We start from the raw sequence: 17277 nt of genomic DNA on the forward strand, positions 1-17277 counted from the left end.
TAGTGAGGGTGGGGATATTTATGAACTTGCTATAAATGAAATGAAACAAAAGTTTAAAAAATATTTTTTTCCTATCCCTCCTATTTATGGTCTTGCTGCAATGCTAAATCCTACAATGAAATTGGGAGGTCCTCATTTTTGGTATTCAAATATTTATAAGGCTTTAGATCTTTCAAATGAGGAAATTGCGACACTTGCAGATGCAAAAGCTTCAATTAAGATTAACGCTCAAACAGTTTATAATGCTTATCAACTTGCCTTAGAGCATGCTAGGCCAACTATTCCAACCCCTACTTCGTCTAGCTCACAATCCTCTAAAAGAGTTGCGGGCTTAAAAGCTCTTAAATCTTGGACGGAGTTCAGGGGGTCTCAAGGTGAAAATTATGATGAAACTTCACATCTAAATGAGCTTCAAGTTTATTTGTCTCAGGGACTTGAAAAGGAGAATCCAGACGGCTCTTTTGATCTTTTGGAATGGTGGAAGGCAAGGGAAAAACATTTTCCTGTTCTTGCAAGGATGGCTCGGGATATTTTATCAATTCAAGCTTCAACTGTTGCATCAGAGAGCGCTTTCAGTCAAGCAAGACTGCAAATAGGTGATCATAGAGCGTCTATGAGGGATAGCTTGGAAAAATCAGTATTGTTTAGAGATTGGATCCGCTCGGAAAGAAGAAACTTTGGAATTGCAGAAGCACAACCGGCGATAGATGAAGCTTATGAAGAAATGATAGCGGAACTTACGGAGGATTCGGCTTCGCCCGGAAGTGGTGATGAACAAGCTTCTTTTCCACCACCACCAACGCAACCTCCTCCGAACCTTGAAGGATTTATGAGATTTGTTAGAGATAATACATAGAATAATATGTAACTTGTATTTTGGCACATCTTCCTTAGTTTTTTCCTTCTAATGGTGGTATTAGTACCTTGTTGTGCTCATTCCATTGGGGGAAGGATGACTAAGAAAGATATGTCATTTTTTGGTAATAAAATTTATTGCTTCTACCCATGAGCTTCTTTTCGCAATATTTCTTTGTCTATACTTAGAATTATTTATATGCTACAATATATACATAATATACAATATATATACTACAAGAAAATATATTTATAAGATACAATATATACATAAGATACAATATATATACTACAAGAAAATATATAAGAGAATATATATACATAAGATACAATATAATATACTACAAGAAAATATATTATGCTACAATATATACATAATATACAATATATATACTACAAGAAAATATATAAGAGAATATATATACATAAGATACAATATAATATACTACAAGAAAATATATTATGCTACAATATATACATAATATACAATATATATACTACAAGAAAATATATTTATAAGCTACAATATATACATAAGATACAATATATATACTACAAGAAAATATATAAGAGAATATATATACATAAGATACAATATAATATACTACAAGCAAATATATAAGAGAATATATATACATAAGATACAATATAATATACTACAAGCAAATATATTATGCTACAATATATACATAATATACAATATATATACTACAAGAAAATATATTTATAAGCTACAATATATACATAATATACAATATATATACTACAAGAAAATATATAAGAGAATATATATACATAAGATACAATATATATACTACAAGAAAATATATTATGCTACAATATATACATAATATACAATATATATACTACAAGAAAATATATAAGAGAATATATATACATAAGATACAATATAATATACTACAAGAAAATATATTATGCTACAATATATACATAATATACAATATATATACTACAAGAAAATATATTTATAAGCTACAATATATACATAAGATACAATATATATACTAAAAGAAAATATATAAGAGAATATATATACATAAGATACAATATAATATCAAGAAGTGATATTTATGCATGACAATTTAGTGTTTTACTATTGTTTTGTTATTTTCTTTTTCGTCAAGCACTTTAATAATTAGATATACATATATACTACATATTAATATAGCCATGATACTACAAGAAATTGTCTTTAAAAAAAAAAAAAAAACCCGCTAGGCCCGCGAAGCCCACGAGCCCGGCCCGTTAAGCACAGGACCATGTGGGCTTAGGCCCGTCACGGGCCGGTTCCACCCATTAGGCCCACGAAGACCGGGACCGCCAGGCCCGGGACCGCCAGAGCCCGGGACCACGAAGCCCGGGACCGCGAGGCCCGGCCCGTTAGGCCCACTAAGGCCCGGGCCCGGGACAAAATACAGCCCTAGGCTACCATGTCTACAGGAGAAGAGACACCACCTGCCGTGAAATACTATTGGTTCAAATATACCCCTCTTATGTTAAGTTTGTCCAAGGTGGACATCCAATTCTATGTGACACTGATATTTGATGAGGTGGATGCCACATGACATGTCACCTCAGCGCCCCTAATCTTTATATAAAAGATTAAAATTTAAAATATAATATTTTTCATGATAGCAATAATGGTGGCAATAGTGGTGGAGGGAAAGAAAATTTTAGTGGTGGAAAAAATATAAAAGAGAGGGGTAAAATGAGTTAGGGGCGCTGAGGGATATATTTGAATGTTATATCCAATCCAGGGGCCCTGGATTCGTTATACCCCTGGATTGGATGTCCACTTTAGATAAACTTAAAGGAAAATAAATATATTTGAACTAATAGTATAACGAGGGATATATTTGAACCGAAAGTATAATGAAAAATATATTTAAACCTTTTCTAATAATTCATGGGTATATTTGGCCCTTTTCCATTTTTGTAATACTAACATAAGTTGCCAAACAAATAGAAGAATCACGTTTGAGCTTCAAATTGTTTCACTTCTACATAAAAAGAGAAGTCCTCGTAACCCTAAATGTTTAAAACCTTTCCCTCCCTCTAACCACTTCCCAGCGCCCCCCGCCCCCCCGCCCCCCCCCCCAAAAAAAAAAAAAGACGTCGTTCCTCATAAAATATATAACAAGAACAATTAATCATGTCCAGTTTAATTGTTTTCTACTATACCAATTAGGAAAATGCAAAATCCAAATAACCCCCTCAACTGCTATTGAGCCCCAAAGTCCCACAAATGAATAGTACCATCACTAGAACAAGCTACTATATGCCTTTCATTTGCAAGTATAGCATTTCCTTCCCCTATTCTCTCCCTTAAACTATAAAGATACACCCCATTTTGTACCGCCCAAACCCTAATAACTCCTCCCACATACATTACTGCGTACCCACTACTATTCATGCATCCAACAACTCCGCGTTGAGACGCTCCCCTCACGTTAAACCTGCATACCTCCTCTAAATCCTCTACTCGACGGACAGTGGCAACGCCCTGGCTGTCCACTGTCACGAGCAACTTGTTCGTGGCATCGAAAGATCCTACGATGAGCACTTGTTGGAAGGATCGTTCTTGGATTATCAGGCCTTGGTTTCGTAAGTTGATTACAACAAGGCGTAGGCCAGTGCATGACACGGCCATGTCTTGAGTCGTGATCCTGATACGGCCCACGAACTCGGTTAACTCGGTGAGGAGGTGCCAACCCATTACTGCTTCTGGATCGGTTAAGTCACCGCCGACGAAGATTAGCTCCTCCGTTTCACTATTCCATATGTGAAATGCACGACCCGGAACACCTGAAATAATGTCCAAAACAAAGGAGACACTTTTACATATATATATTGAAAAACTTGGATCACGGTAGGAACAATCAAATCGAAAGTACTTATTGATTTTAGCATTTATCACAATGGTAGACTAATGATAAGAAATTAATATAGGTGCAATTAATTAATTTTTTACTCTAAATACCATTTTCCTTCTTGCATATGGAGAAATGGAACAATTCTACTCTACTTTTTGACATTCTCCTTGTCCATTTTTATTAGAATCACTACTTGGTTCAACGCGTGATAATGTAAATCAAGGCATTATCATGGTTAATCTGCTTTCATCCTTTTGTCGCTCCAACTTTAACAAATATGGTTTAATTTTTTAATTTTTTGGGACAGCAAGCTAAATAGGAAGATACTTTTTCTTTTGTTTTTTCCTTAACAGTCCTAAGGAAAAGAAAAACATTGCTCAAGGAAAAGTTAATCAAGCTTCCTTTTGAAATATTACATTCCGAATTTGAAAAGCAAATAGTGTTCGACAGAACAGCTTATTATAGTAAAATTTAACACTATAATATCCTATATTCTCCATCACATTGCTTCATAATTAGTCATGATTGTACAATTTAGTTGGACAGGAATTTTAATCTGTTTTTCTCTACGTTTTAGTTTTTTGGGATAAATTAATCGATAAATTAATCCTAATACCCACAAAAATCAACTTTTAGCAGTACACTACGTACGGTAAAAAGAAAGCACATACAAACACAAATTGCTTACGTGACCAGAAAAGAGAACAATAGACAAAGTTATGAATTCACCTGCATAGAGGCCAACCCACCACTGATCACAGCCGGTGAAGTCCACTAAAGCGCCGTCATTCACCACGTCGCCTAAGTGTGCACGGCGGGGCGGGGTGGCTCCGCCGATGACCGCCACATGTATATCACCATCTAGAGAGGCAAAAACAACGCTCTCATCGAACAAAATAATCCCGGAAACAGCTCTAGAGTACCGGCCAAGCCGGTCGCGGAGTTGGGGATGAAACGTCGATAAATGAACCCTAGTCTGTAGATGAAACAACTGAACCGACCCGTCGGAGAACCCAGCGGCTAAATGGTGATCGGCCAACGCAAGACGACGGCAAGAAAGACCATCGTTGTTGTTGTTGTCGTTGTTTGCAGGTACAAAATGGAGAGTGTGATACATGTACGTACGTTGGCGGAAATTGTTGCAAGTTTGGTGCCAGTATATGTATTCGTCGTGCCATGTTTGGCGGAGAAGGTGGCGGCGGTTCCATATTTGGAGGGTTAAATTTTGCCAGAGAAGATCGGAACGTGACACTGCTCTCCATGTTGAACACACCTGAAAATAATTTTAAGAAAATGCAAAGCTCAGCAATTTAGACTTCTAGAAATTATGCACATCTTTCATATGATATCATATTCTTTTGTCAAAATAATTTTTCCTTTATTATCTCTGTATTGTTTACATCACTAACACAAATTTGTCAAAGTAAAAAGTATTCTATGTTTTGATAAATAAAGTTACTCGAACTTTTTGGGATGAAAAATAACAAATGATGAAACAACGAATTAAACAACACAATAACAATAACAACAAATCTAGTGTAATCTCACATATGAGGTAGGAGGAAGGTAGTGCGTGCGATAACATTATCCCTACTTTGTAGAGATAGTGAGGTTATTTTTACCCTCGACTCAGCGAAGCATAAGCACAAAAGTAACAAGAAGAAAATAACAATACCACAATAACAACAAGTTCAATATAATTTAACAAGTGAGATATGAGGAGAAAAGTATTTAAGCACGCCTTATTTTTACTTTATGAAGATAGGAAAATTATTTCCTCCAGACAAACAACGAATACACCGTATAAGAAATAAGTATCCCAAAGTTGTGGTTTGCCAAATACGGACAGATTCATAGTAGTGGTAGTAGTAGCCATTTGCCATCGATAACAAACCTATAGAAATAGGTAAGGCAAAAATGAGAGCACAAGCACCAACACACTGAGAACTGTAATGAGTGAAGCTAATGCCAAGTCCATCTCAAATTATTAAAGAGTTTGACCAAAATGTTGTTTGGTTTCCAAAATCCAAGAGTTCTCAAGTCGAGGCATGCTGGAGGCTAAGACAGATGGAAAAGACATCCAAAATGGCAATCTGGAGAAGTTAAAAAAAGGAGAATAATGGAACGGCGTTTTGGGTGCTTTTAACTCTATTTCTTAGTTTTAATTTATGCAAACTTATTTTTTTTAATCTGGCTTAAAAATAAATTTAAAATAATTTAATCAATTTTGTTCTTAATGAAAAACTTTTATAATCATGCAAATATTACTACAATATATTTAAAATCATCAATTTCATAACTATATAATGTATAACAAATTACAAACTCAATTAGTATATTCACATAAATTGACAGTGAAATGGCGTAACAGCCACCTAAACTTGCACCGCGGGCATTATCCTACTATATAAACATATTACTTTTCATATTAATACATTTACTCAATCATTTCATATTAATAAATATGGATGATAAATAGGTGCAAGTTTAGGTGCCCCAACATACAGAACTTTTTGTGAGTGGTGTCGTTCATAAATAGAATAAATAAATAAATATTATTTTCCCACAAGCTGAAAGCCTTGATTCAATGGATTAGTTGAATATTATTGCCAAGGGAAATATAAGTTTGATTCTCCTTAGCCTCACATGAGTGTTTTTCGGGATGATACTCAAAAGAATAATTCGCATTTGTAAAGTTATTAAAAATAGCCACTATTTTGCTGAAATATGAAAAGTTGTAACATAATATGCGGGAATATGGAACTCCTACAGATAAACATCCATCATATTATATTGAACTCCACCTCACGAAAAGTTCCAATATTATATTGGATTATGGAGCTCTTATTTTTAAACTTTCAACATATTATGTTGGAACTCCAACAAATTATGCTAGAATCTCATGCGTAAAAATATTGAACTCCAGCATATTATCTTAGAATATTTCCAGATTATTAAGAATATTTTTGTTTAGATTTTAACTTTACATGAAAAAGTGATTAAATTTTGATAACTTTTGAAACTATGATTATTTTTTAATTATCAATTGTAAATCTAGTTATTTTTTTATTTTTCTTCTACCTTTATAAGCTCAAATACGGACTTGACCAGTGGACCAAAAAGTACTCTTTATCAAGAAAGAATATCACTATTATATTTTGCTTCATTTTTATAAAATATTAGTACAAATATTTAATATATTTTTCCGGCAAGATAAGGCTACTTCCACCCATATGTGTCCGCCCCTGCTTCACGTGACGGCCATTTGGAGAAACATGGAAAAGAGCCTTTTCGCATGTAATAGCCATGTGTGTGGCCGCAAACTCCTATATATTATATACAAATCTTCATACTATCTAACCATTCCGAGGATGTATACAAGGCATTTCTCGATATCCGCCACAGGTTGGTTTGAGAGTTGTGGCATGAATAAACTATCTAGCATAGTTCCTAGAGCACTTTTAGTGGGCGTTTTGACATAATAATTATAAAATTTCAAAACAAAATTAAATGAAAATGATAATTAAATATTAGAATTATGTTTGGACATAAATATAATTTTGAGTTGTTTTTGAACTTTTGTAAGTAATCTGAGTAAAAATTTAAAAAAAAACAGCTTTTTAAAGTTTTTTAAATGCTCGAAAAATTTCAAAATTCATCTTCAAGTGAAAATTTAAAATTTTATGGCCAAATACTAATTTAGGAAAAAATAAAAAAATTCTAGGTCTAAACGAGCTCTTAGTCTTCGGAAAATTTTCTTTTGAAAATAAAAGCAGGTTACTTTCTATTATAATTAAAAATATTTAATAATATTTTTTTTATGCTGATAATATATATAAATTAAAAGTTAGGAAAAAAGAAAGAAGAGAGAAAATCCTCGTACATATTGTAAACAAAACCAGAACATCCACAATTTTGTTTTATTCTCGTTTGCTTTTATATTAATTAAATAGAAAAACAAAATAAACAGAAAACTAAGTTAGTCAGATTTTTGAAAGAAAGAAAGAAAAATAAGACATATGTGCAGAAAATGGAAGATGCTTAAGTTAATATTTTAATAACCAAATATTACTAGGTATAAGGGTTGTCTCGTACAATGATGGGATAAATCAGGATATTTTATTGGGAAGGAGACGCTGTGGATTAACTATCCCTTCTATATAGGTTAGCTAATTCTATCATTTTATGGTAAACTTTATTTTGAAATTAGCTAATATATACATATAGTCAAACTTATGATAAATATGTCCCAAATTCTATCATAGGGTTATTATCCTTATCCCTTTTACCAAAAGGCATTCGGTAAAAATAGCACTGTCTAATTATTCAAAAATAGTCACTATTTTACTGCAATAGAGACCGTTCCAGCATAATATACTGGAGTTCGGTGCACCTGTATATGAACTTCCAGCATATTATGCTGGAATTCCAACACACGGAAAGTTCCAGCATAATATGCTGGAGATTCGAGCACTTGTGTATAAACTCCAGTATATTATACTGCACAATTATACTTGCTGGAACTCCAGTATATTATGCTTGAGTTCTAGTGTACTTATGCTGGAACTCCATCATATTATGCTGGAGTTCCAGCATAAGTATGCTGGAACTCCAGCATAATATGATGGAGTTCCAGCATAAGTACACTAGAACTCCAGCATAATATACTGGAGTTCCAGCAAGTATATCGGTCCAGCATAATATACTGGAGTTTGGAGCACCGGTGCTCCAGTCTCCAGTATATTATACTGGAGCCAGCAAAGTATACTGGTCCAACATAATATATTATGCTGGACCGATCTCTGTTGCAGCAAAATAGTGACTATTTTTTATTGACTTGGTAAACACTGGCTATTTTTGAATGATCGGTCCGAAAACTAGTTATACCGTGCTATTTTTACATTCTAACTGGTGAAGGGCATCTTTTAGCGATTGTTTGGTTAGAAAATAAGTTATTCTATATTTAATTATTTTGAGATTGGTATCACACTCTTTTATAGAGATAAAAATAATAGTACAATCTCATGATAATTAATTTCCAAATTAGTTAGTATTCTGTAATTTTATCCCAATTAAATATTGGATATACTCGTTATGTATTTAACCTATAAAGCATGCATGAAATAAGAGGAAGTAGAGGACGGTATGCAGGTAGTTGTCAGAAAAAAGAATCAGGAGGCCTACAAAAGGTTGAAAAATAGTGCAAGTAGCTAGCTGGGGTCTAAACATAGAGTATAGTAGTACTGTATTTGGTACATAATATGATCCTACTATCAGGGGAGGGGACTCAACAAGAAACACTGTCATTTCCCTTCTTTTTCTGTCACAAATCTGTCTAACAGCAAAACAGTCAGACATAATTAATTAATATCTATCTGTCAATTTAAATTTTTTTTTTCTACGTGGTAAATATTTGTTTTTAGGAAAATTGGTCTGCATTGCACAGTAAATATAATTAAATACTTTATATTCTGATTTTGTTAGATTAAGAGAATATATTCCTCCCTTTTATCTTATTTTATATGACATGTTTGAGAATACACGAATTTTGAAATAGAAAGGACTTTTAACAAATAAGTTGAATATTATGTAATATATCAAAAAAATTGCTTCAAAACATGTAATCTTAAATATGTTATGACACTCATATGACTTTGATATTATATTACGTATTTGATGTCAAATCAGTTTATATTTGATTAATTAATTTAAAAATTACTTTTGAATAATAATTAATGTTTTATCAAACTTCTAAAAAATACTTTTAAGTATATTTTTCTTAAATGTATTTTTTGGAAGAAGTTACTTTTTCCCTTTTTAAAGTGATTCTACTTCTACTCAAAAATATTTTTTTTCTTCTAATCAAACACCTTAACATTAGAAAAATATTTTTGACCCAAACAAAAAATTGACCAAATAGGCTCAAGTTTGATGCAAGGGTGAAACCCTAATATGAAGTATTTAATTAATCTTAGAAATCTTGTCGCATGCATTTTGAGATATCATTATCTTTTGGATTTGACTCCTCTCCATTTCTCTATCTCTCCATTTTCCCAAGTCTCTGTTTAAATTTGTGACAGTTGTCCTCTTTACATATTAATGGTCCAAATTTATTTAACTAGCTCATAGCCTTAATCATAGTTAATATACCTTTATTTTAGGGGGGGAAAATACTCTCTAACTTAAGGATGAAATCGCCATCTCCAAAAATAATATTTAAAAAAATATAAATCCTAGATGAAGATAATCATATATAGCTTCTTTTTTTCATGGGCGGGGGTTTTAGCCACAAAAGAAAAAGGTTGAATAAATTGCTGCGATACATTTATAAGAAATTTGACATTATCATCTCTAATTTGTTCTTGTTTTTGCTGTTTACATTCTCACCGGTTGTATATCATTGCATAAAAAATATAAAAGTAGGTAATTTTGTGAACAAGCAGAAACTGAATGGAAGTCCTCACCATATATTAACATAAAGATTAAGTGTATAAATTTATTAAAAGCCAAATTCTGTGTTTCTCCATTTTATGCAAATTCTTTAGTATTACTAATATTTTTGGAGATGAAGATTTCGTACTGTAATTAGAGAGTAAATTCTCCTAAAATAAGGTGTATTAGTCATGGTTAAGACCATTAATAAGTAAATAGGACAAGTGTCACAAATCTAAATAGGAACTTTGGGAAATCTATATAGAATAAGAGAAGCAAATTAATGTGATGATGTTAAGTGTAACAACAAATATTTAACAAGTGTCAAATTTTAGGACAAACCTCCAACAAATTTGAATATTCAAAAAATATTTAAAAAAAAAAATAAAAAAATTAAAAAAAATCAGAAAGAAGTTAACTACCTAAAATTAACACTCAAACGTGGGTGAGGGTTAGTTTAGCTTAGTTAATTTCTTTGTTTTTTTTAAAAAATATTTTCGTTTTTCTTTTTTAAAATAAAAAATTTATTTATTCATTAAAATTCATATAATATTATTGAGAACAATAGAATAAAATTAAAAATAAAAAAAATATTTTAAGAGTAATAAAATATATATCTTTTATTATATTACAAAAAGAAAGTAGCAGACAAAAATACTAAACGAACTAATATGCTAATAAAAATTTCTATTAACAATATAATAATACTAAATATTGGATAATATAATAATGAAAAATACATAACAAAAAAGTTATTCGATATCTATATAAGTCCTTTTAATTTAATAAAGATTTTATTCATTAAAATTCAGATAATATTGTTGAAAATAATAGAATAAAATTTAAAACAAAAAAATATTTTAAAAGTAATAAAATATATATCTTTTATTATATTACAAAAAGAAAGTAGCAGACAAAAATATTAAACAAAGTTATATGCTAATAAAAATTTCTATTAATAATATAATAATACTAAATATTGGATATATAATAAAGAAAAATATAGAACAAAAAAGTGTCAATATAAGTCCCTTTAATTTAATAGAGATTTTATTCATTAAAATTTAAATAATATTGCTGAGAACAACAGAACAAAATTTTAAATAAAAAATATGTTTAGAGTAATAAAATATATATCTTCTATTATATTACAAAAAGATAGTAGTAGATAAAAATATTAAACAACGTAATCTGCTAATAAAAATTTCTATTAAGAATATAATAATACTAAATATTGGTTAATATAATGGGTAAGGTCTGCGTACACACTATCCTCCCCAGAACCTATGGTGTGGGATAATACTAGGTATGTTGTTGTATATAAGTACATTTAATTTAATAGAAATTTTATTATTTGGTATATTGTATTGACAAATCAAATGATAATTAAAATTTATAAAACAATACAATCTAATATGTTCAAATAACCACGGTCAGAATTTAAATTAATTCATATTTTTTAATATCAACCGCGCATCGAACGGGTATGATTACTAGTTACTGGTTGAGAGAATGAGAAATGGAGAGAAGCCTAATCCTCATCTTTTGCAAGTTGAAAAAGGATATCTTTTCTAACTAATAAAACAACGAACTTACTTTCCTTTTTAAACATGGAAAGGCGTTACTTCCCAACCCAAAAACTTTTTAAGAAAATTTTAATTTATTTCAAGTATATTCTTGGAATTTAGCTGTATAATATTAGATACAAGGAAAGGAAATAAGGGGTCAAACTGACAGAAAGAACAGAGTCAGAGATTAACTTCAAAGAGATTAAAAGCAGATAACTTTTTCTTTTCTGTGGTCCCCACTCCCAAAACACACACCAAGTGATAAATACAGATAGTAGAAGCCGAAAGCATAGGAGGAACTAACTTATATATAATAATATTTTGATTCACAGTCAAATATTTATATATATTTATTAAATTTCTTAATACAAATATATTATTTGAGTAAAAACTATTGGTTTAGCCGAACTCAGGACTGAACCTTGTGGCTCCGCCCCTGACCGCAAGTATATCCAACTCCACGAAAAGCTTCTTACAATATAAACATGGATATTAGTATTGCTTTTTGGATGCAGAATAGATACGATAAAAATTAATTTACAGCGAATTTTTATATTAATTTTTAATTAAATATTATTTATAATTAAAGTAAAAATATATATTACGTAACTATCATTTAATAATAATAATATTTGTGACGTCATGCGTCATATTATATTTATTAAATTAGTATAAATATTTGATACAGATAAAATTTATGAAATAGACACATCTACTTCTCTTTTTCTATCTTTCATTCCCAAGAAAAGGCTTACTAAGCACCTGTCTCGTTAAGAGCAGCGAATCTTTAACACTTTATTAAAAAAAAAAAAAATCCTTAACACTATACAACTTGCTGTTTGTTTGATCCTCTTTTAATAAACCTATTGGTCAGGAATTGAAAATTTTCGAGACAATATATTATCAAATGGTTAAACAAACAAAATGCCCATGCTTTAATTATTTACGCACCTTTACAGACTTCTTTAATTTTAAGTGAAATAAGATGTACCTTGTTAAAGAAAGAAGATGACAGGAATTAAATATAAAAGGATAATATAACAAATAATTATTTGTTTGCATGGATAAGGTTGGAGAAAGAGGGGAAATTTTGGGTTCATGAACTAGTGTAATAAAGGGGGAATGGGCAATCTTACTTCTTAGACATACTTGGTTTTGGCCAAACTTTCAGTAGACATATTCTTCACAGGTATCATATACTCCATCCGTTTCAATTAAGATATTTCGTTTGACTCTACATAAAATTTTAAAAAAAAGAATACTTTTAAAATATATAGTATTAAAAGCTTAAGGGACAAAAGTTTAATGGACCATACTATTTGTGTAATTATAAAAATTTCTCCTTAAAAATAAAGTAGATAGAATAAAAAGTGTAAAGTTAAATTATTTCTAAATATAGAAATATATCATCCTTTTTGGAATGGACTAATAAGGAAAGTGTGTCACCTAAATTGAAAGCACTTTTCTTGGTGAGCTAATAGAAAATTTCTTGGTGAAAGCACTTTTCACCTGTTAATGACCTGACTTAAAGAAAATTTATATTAGTCATCAGACCACTAAATTCGGAATAAATAGTTACAACACTCCCCCTCTCCCCAACCCCCACCCACTCACCCACCCACCAAAAAGGCTTAGGTTGGCAGCATAGAATAGGAATGTACTTTTTTTTGGTTTCTCATTTGATGTCTGGTACATGCATTGATACACGACTATAATCAGATTCGCGTCGCATAGGTCCTTATTTAGGGGGAAGCGTTCCCTAACTCAAAAAAAAATATTTTATAACTCTAAAAGTTTTAAAAAGAAAAATAAAATTATTTCGAAGCGCTCCCTACCAAATATTTTTTATATTCATGGCTCGAACACGGACCTCTGGTTAAAAGAAAAGCAGTTCCATCCACCTCACTAGGGTCCTTTGGTGGTAGCTATGCATAATGCACTCTTTAAGAAAGGAGCTAGCTATATATGCAGTTTAGTTGTACGTACAATACAAATAAAGAATCTGCAACAACAAGTTGTTCATTTTAAAATCAAACTTCACCTTACTAGATTTGCAAAATAGTTCAGATTTAACAAAATACTCCCAATTCATTAGTACAAAAAGAATCGGGAGCATATAAGCTTACATTTTTAGACTGCAAAATTCAGAAAAAGTGAGTTATATTTACTGTAGTATTTCTTAACTATCGTAATTTCCCACCTACCAAAGGGAGAGTAATGCCCAGAAAACATACTATGATTACCCAAAGGATAAATGAGGAAACAAGCTACCTTAGTATAAAAGAAAGTTCCTTTGGATATTTGTTAAATACATTCTAAGCAATGATACAATACTTTTATATTTAAAAAAGTGACTTTAAATTTGCTTATTTATCCTTATGAGAAACTTTTACCTCTATAAAAATATTCTAACATGTCCATAAAATTCTAAAGAAAAATATTCTTAAATTCAGTGACGAGTTAAACTTAGTTTTGAATCGACGGAAGTACTTGTCACTAGTACTCCCTCCGCTTCATTTTAAGTGATTTTTTTAACCTTTTTTGTAATCCACACTATTTGATTTTTTCAGATATAAAAAAGAACTTAATTTTTTCTTTCCAAAATTGCCTTTGAAGTAAAGAGCCTAGGAATAATTTGTTATATTTTCAATGAGAAAATTAAAATTAATATGGCCATTTTTATTATTAATTAATGCTAAAACATGAATTCCTTAGAACCCGTTTGGACATACAAAATTTTTCTTGTTTTTCAAAAAAAAAAAAAATTGAAAACAATGTTTGGTTATCAAAATCTTACCAATTTTTTCAATATCACTTGAAAATGCATTTTCAAATTTGAAGTGAACCGAAAATGGGAATTTGCTACAAGGGGTTGTTTATTTCAAGTAGGATAATTAAATTGGGGTGGTTTTGATATTTTTTACAAGTTGTGGGGTATAAATCATATTTTATGATTTTGAAAAAAAGACATCCAAATATGTTACAAATTATAACAAAACACAACTTCATCTTCAATTCAAATTTTAGTGAAATTCCAAAATTAAAAAAAATGGAATTCATGTCCAAACGCCTACTTAATATGTGTAAAAAAAAAACTAAAAAATCACTTAAAGTGGACCAGAAGAAGTATGCGGTATTATCATTTTTAACTCGCGTCAGAAACTATTTATATCTAGTAGTTGAAAAAGTGTATAAAATTTGTATGATTTTTGTATATAATAAACGAATGTGTGTGTGTGTATATATATATATTATACACTTTTTTCTATTATTTTTAAAGCAGCTATGGAGTGTCATTTTTTTTTCCCAGGAAGTATTATATTACAGGTGCAAAAAGGAGAAAACCCGCACTTAATGAAGTGAGAGAATGATAGCTATACAAGAAAGGAGAGTCCAAAGGTTGGGGAATTCTAAAGCTTAAAATGGATGATGCAAAGAAAAGGAAAGGTTTTCAACAAACCAAAAGAACTTTTTTGGCTTCAATATATGTTAGAAAAGGACTGCCCAAGAATGGACAATTCTTAAATAAAGATGTTCTACTGCATATTTCCATCAATAAGCATGAGAAGAAGAAGAAGAAGAAGAAGAAGAAAAATAGATCAAGTTGGAAATTAAAGGCCCCAAAAAAGGGAAAAATAGAAAATAAAATCACTTTTATTTGTTGGCCTAATATTAGTCTGATATACAAGTACAACCTTCCTCAAAAGACTCTTTTTTCTGCCCAATTTCGTCATCTTAATGGTAGTAACCAGTTAATAGTACTTTCAACATTTTTTTCTACGTTTTCAGAAAAAAATTCAATGCGAAATCTGCATTTTGTCACTATATTTGTAGTTACTTCCAACTTCATGGGTTTGATTTGACCAAACTATCCTTACAACCTCTTAGCATAATGATTATCTCTAATATTTTCTGTTTATGGAAAGATGATTACGCCTGACTAATTTACCATATTTATGTAGGTTCATTCACATTCCCAAAAAAGAAGAAGAAGAGAATTTTACATTATTAGGTTTAAATTGTTATAAGGGATGATCATTTCCTCAAAATAACTATAGGTAGTTGTCATGTTATAACAAACAAATAACAGTATAGGCGGATTTAGTATTTTTAGTCAATGAGTACACTACTTAAAAAAAAAGAAAAAAATGTATTAAGTGAAAATTGGTCACTATTCTTTTTGCTAATAACTCAACCTTCAACCAAGCATACCATTCAATTTTTTGGAGTTATACCAATTTTAAAATATATATACATAAAATATTTAATTTCGTAAAAAAAAAATCATGAGTTCACGTATCTCATAATTTAATCCACATCCCTGAACAACATACCCAGTATCATCTTACAGGTGAGGTTTAGGGAGGGTGGGATGTACGCAAACCTTATTCCTACTATGTATGGGATAGAAAAATTATTTTCGATATACCATCGGCTCAAAAATATCATGTTATAAGTAAACGATAACATATCATACTATTTCTGTGGTACTATAGGAAGACGAAGAGGGTCAGGGGCATATGTAGCATATACGTGACGAGTTCAACTAAACTCATAACTTTCGATACAGAACATAAATATATGTATAAAATCTACTAAAACTGTAACAAATACTAAATTTGAATTCATAGCTTTAAAAATATAATAAGCTCAATGCTAAAAATTTCAAAGACTGAACTCATAAAATTTAAACCATGAATTCGCCTCAAAAGGGTGCATACCTGAAAAAGACTGGAGAGTGCTTGAGCAGCAGCAAGGCGACCAATAGAACGAGAAGCATCAATGGCTATTTGTGAAGCCAAAGCCTCCAAAAATGGCTCCGGCCAAACACCATTTCCCCCACCTCTACGCCTCCGCGATGAAGACGGTCCACCACCAGTACCGCCTCCACCTCCATTATCGTCATCTCCTCCTCCGCCTACTTCTTCTGAAGACGACATATATGAGCTAATACAACAGCAATAGTAACTACACCTCAGTTACAAATAAGTTAGAGACTGTTCGGAATTTGGCTATATATGTAAGTAGTGTTAGCCAAAAAGGCAAGTGATGACTGTTGGGAAAGATCCTTCTAATTATATGTAATCAGAATATATAGAGAGAGAAAGTGGGATAAGAGATATAGAGGTGTTATTAGTCCTGCATTTTAAATATCAAAAATGCGTAAAATAAATGAAAATTGGGAGGTCTATTGAAATATTTCTAATCGCTGGTAAAGGCGGCGGAGAACATGGTCCGGACCATGCAGAGGTTTCAAAAATGGAACAACAACATGAGAAGAGACTGCTGGTCTGTTCCATTCTCCATAATCCTTTTCAGGTGTTCTTGACACGTCGACCTGCTCTTTAAATGGCATTGTGGTGCACGTAGCATCGTGTATTCACGTATTTTAAAAAGAAAAATACTAATTTAAGTAGTATAATGTAAATAGTCTATACTAATACAAATACAGTAGCGTAGCCACCTTAGCCAAGGGTGATCAAGTGCAGCACACCCTTCGCCAAAAAATTATAATGCGTGTATAAGTT

General features: G+C 31.2%; 1 protein-coding gene across 1 annotated transcript; it reads right to left on the reverse strand.

Annotated features, from left to right (window-relative positions):
• Positions 1 to 2994: 2994 nt before the first annotated feature.
• Positions 2995 to 17041, reverse strand: LOC107805340 (transcriptional regulator STERILE APETALA-like). The gene is made up of 3 exons (XM_016629372.2): positions 16471 to 17041; positions 4479 to 5022; positions 2995 to 3681 (listed from the first exon to the last, which is right to left on the reverse strand). The coding sequence occupies exons 1-3, from the start codon at positions 16687 to 16689 to the stop codon at positions 3098 to 3100; spliced, it is 1347 nt and encodes a 448-aa protein (XP_016484858.1). The 5' UTR covers positions 16690 to 17041; the 3' UTR covers positions 2995 to 3097.
• Between the last annotated feature and the right edge of the window lie 236 nt (positions 17042 to 17277).

This window comes from Nicotiana tabacum, chromosome 10 (assembly GCF_000715075.1).
Source record: "Nicotiana tabacum cultivar K326 chromosome 10, ASM71507v2, whole genome shotgun sequence".
Lineage (NCBI taxonomy): Eukaryota > Viridiplantae > Streptophyta > Magnoliopsida > Solanales > Solanaceae > Nicotiana > Nicotiana tabacum.

Bases quoted from the DNA above. Each gene is read 5' to 3' on its own strand.
- LOC107805340 (XM_016629372.2), bottom strand. From the start codon at position 16,689: ATGTCGTCTTCAGAAGAAGTAGGCGGAGGAGGAGATGACGATAATGGA. The intron at 5,023-16,470 runs GTATGCACCCTT...AATTATTTTCAG, and splicing joins CACTCTCCAGTCTTTTTCAG to GTGTGTTCAACATGGAGAGC. The intron at 3,682-4,478 runs GTGAATTCATAA...ACATTATTTCAG, and splicing joins GTGGGTTGGCCTCTATGCAG to GTGTTCCGGGTCGTGCATTT.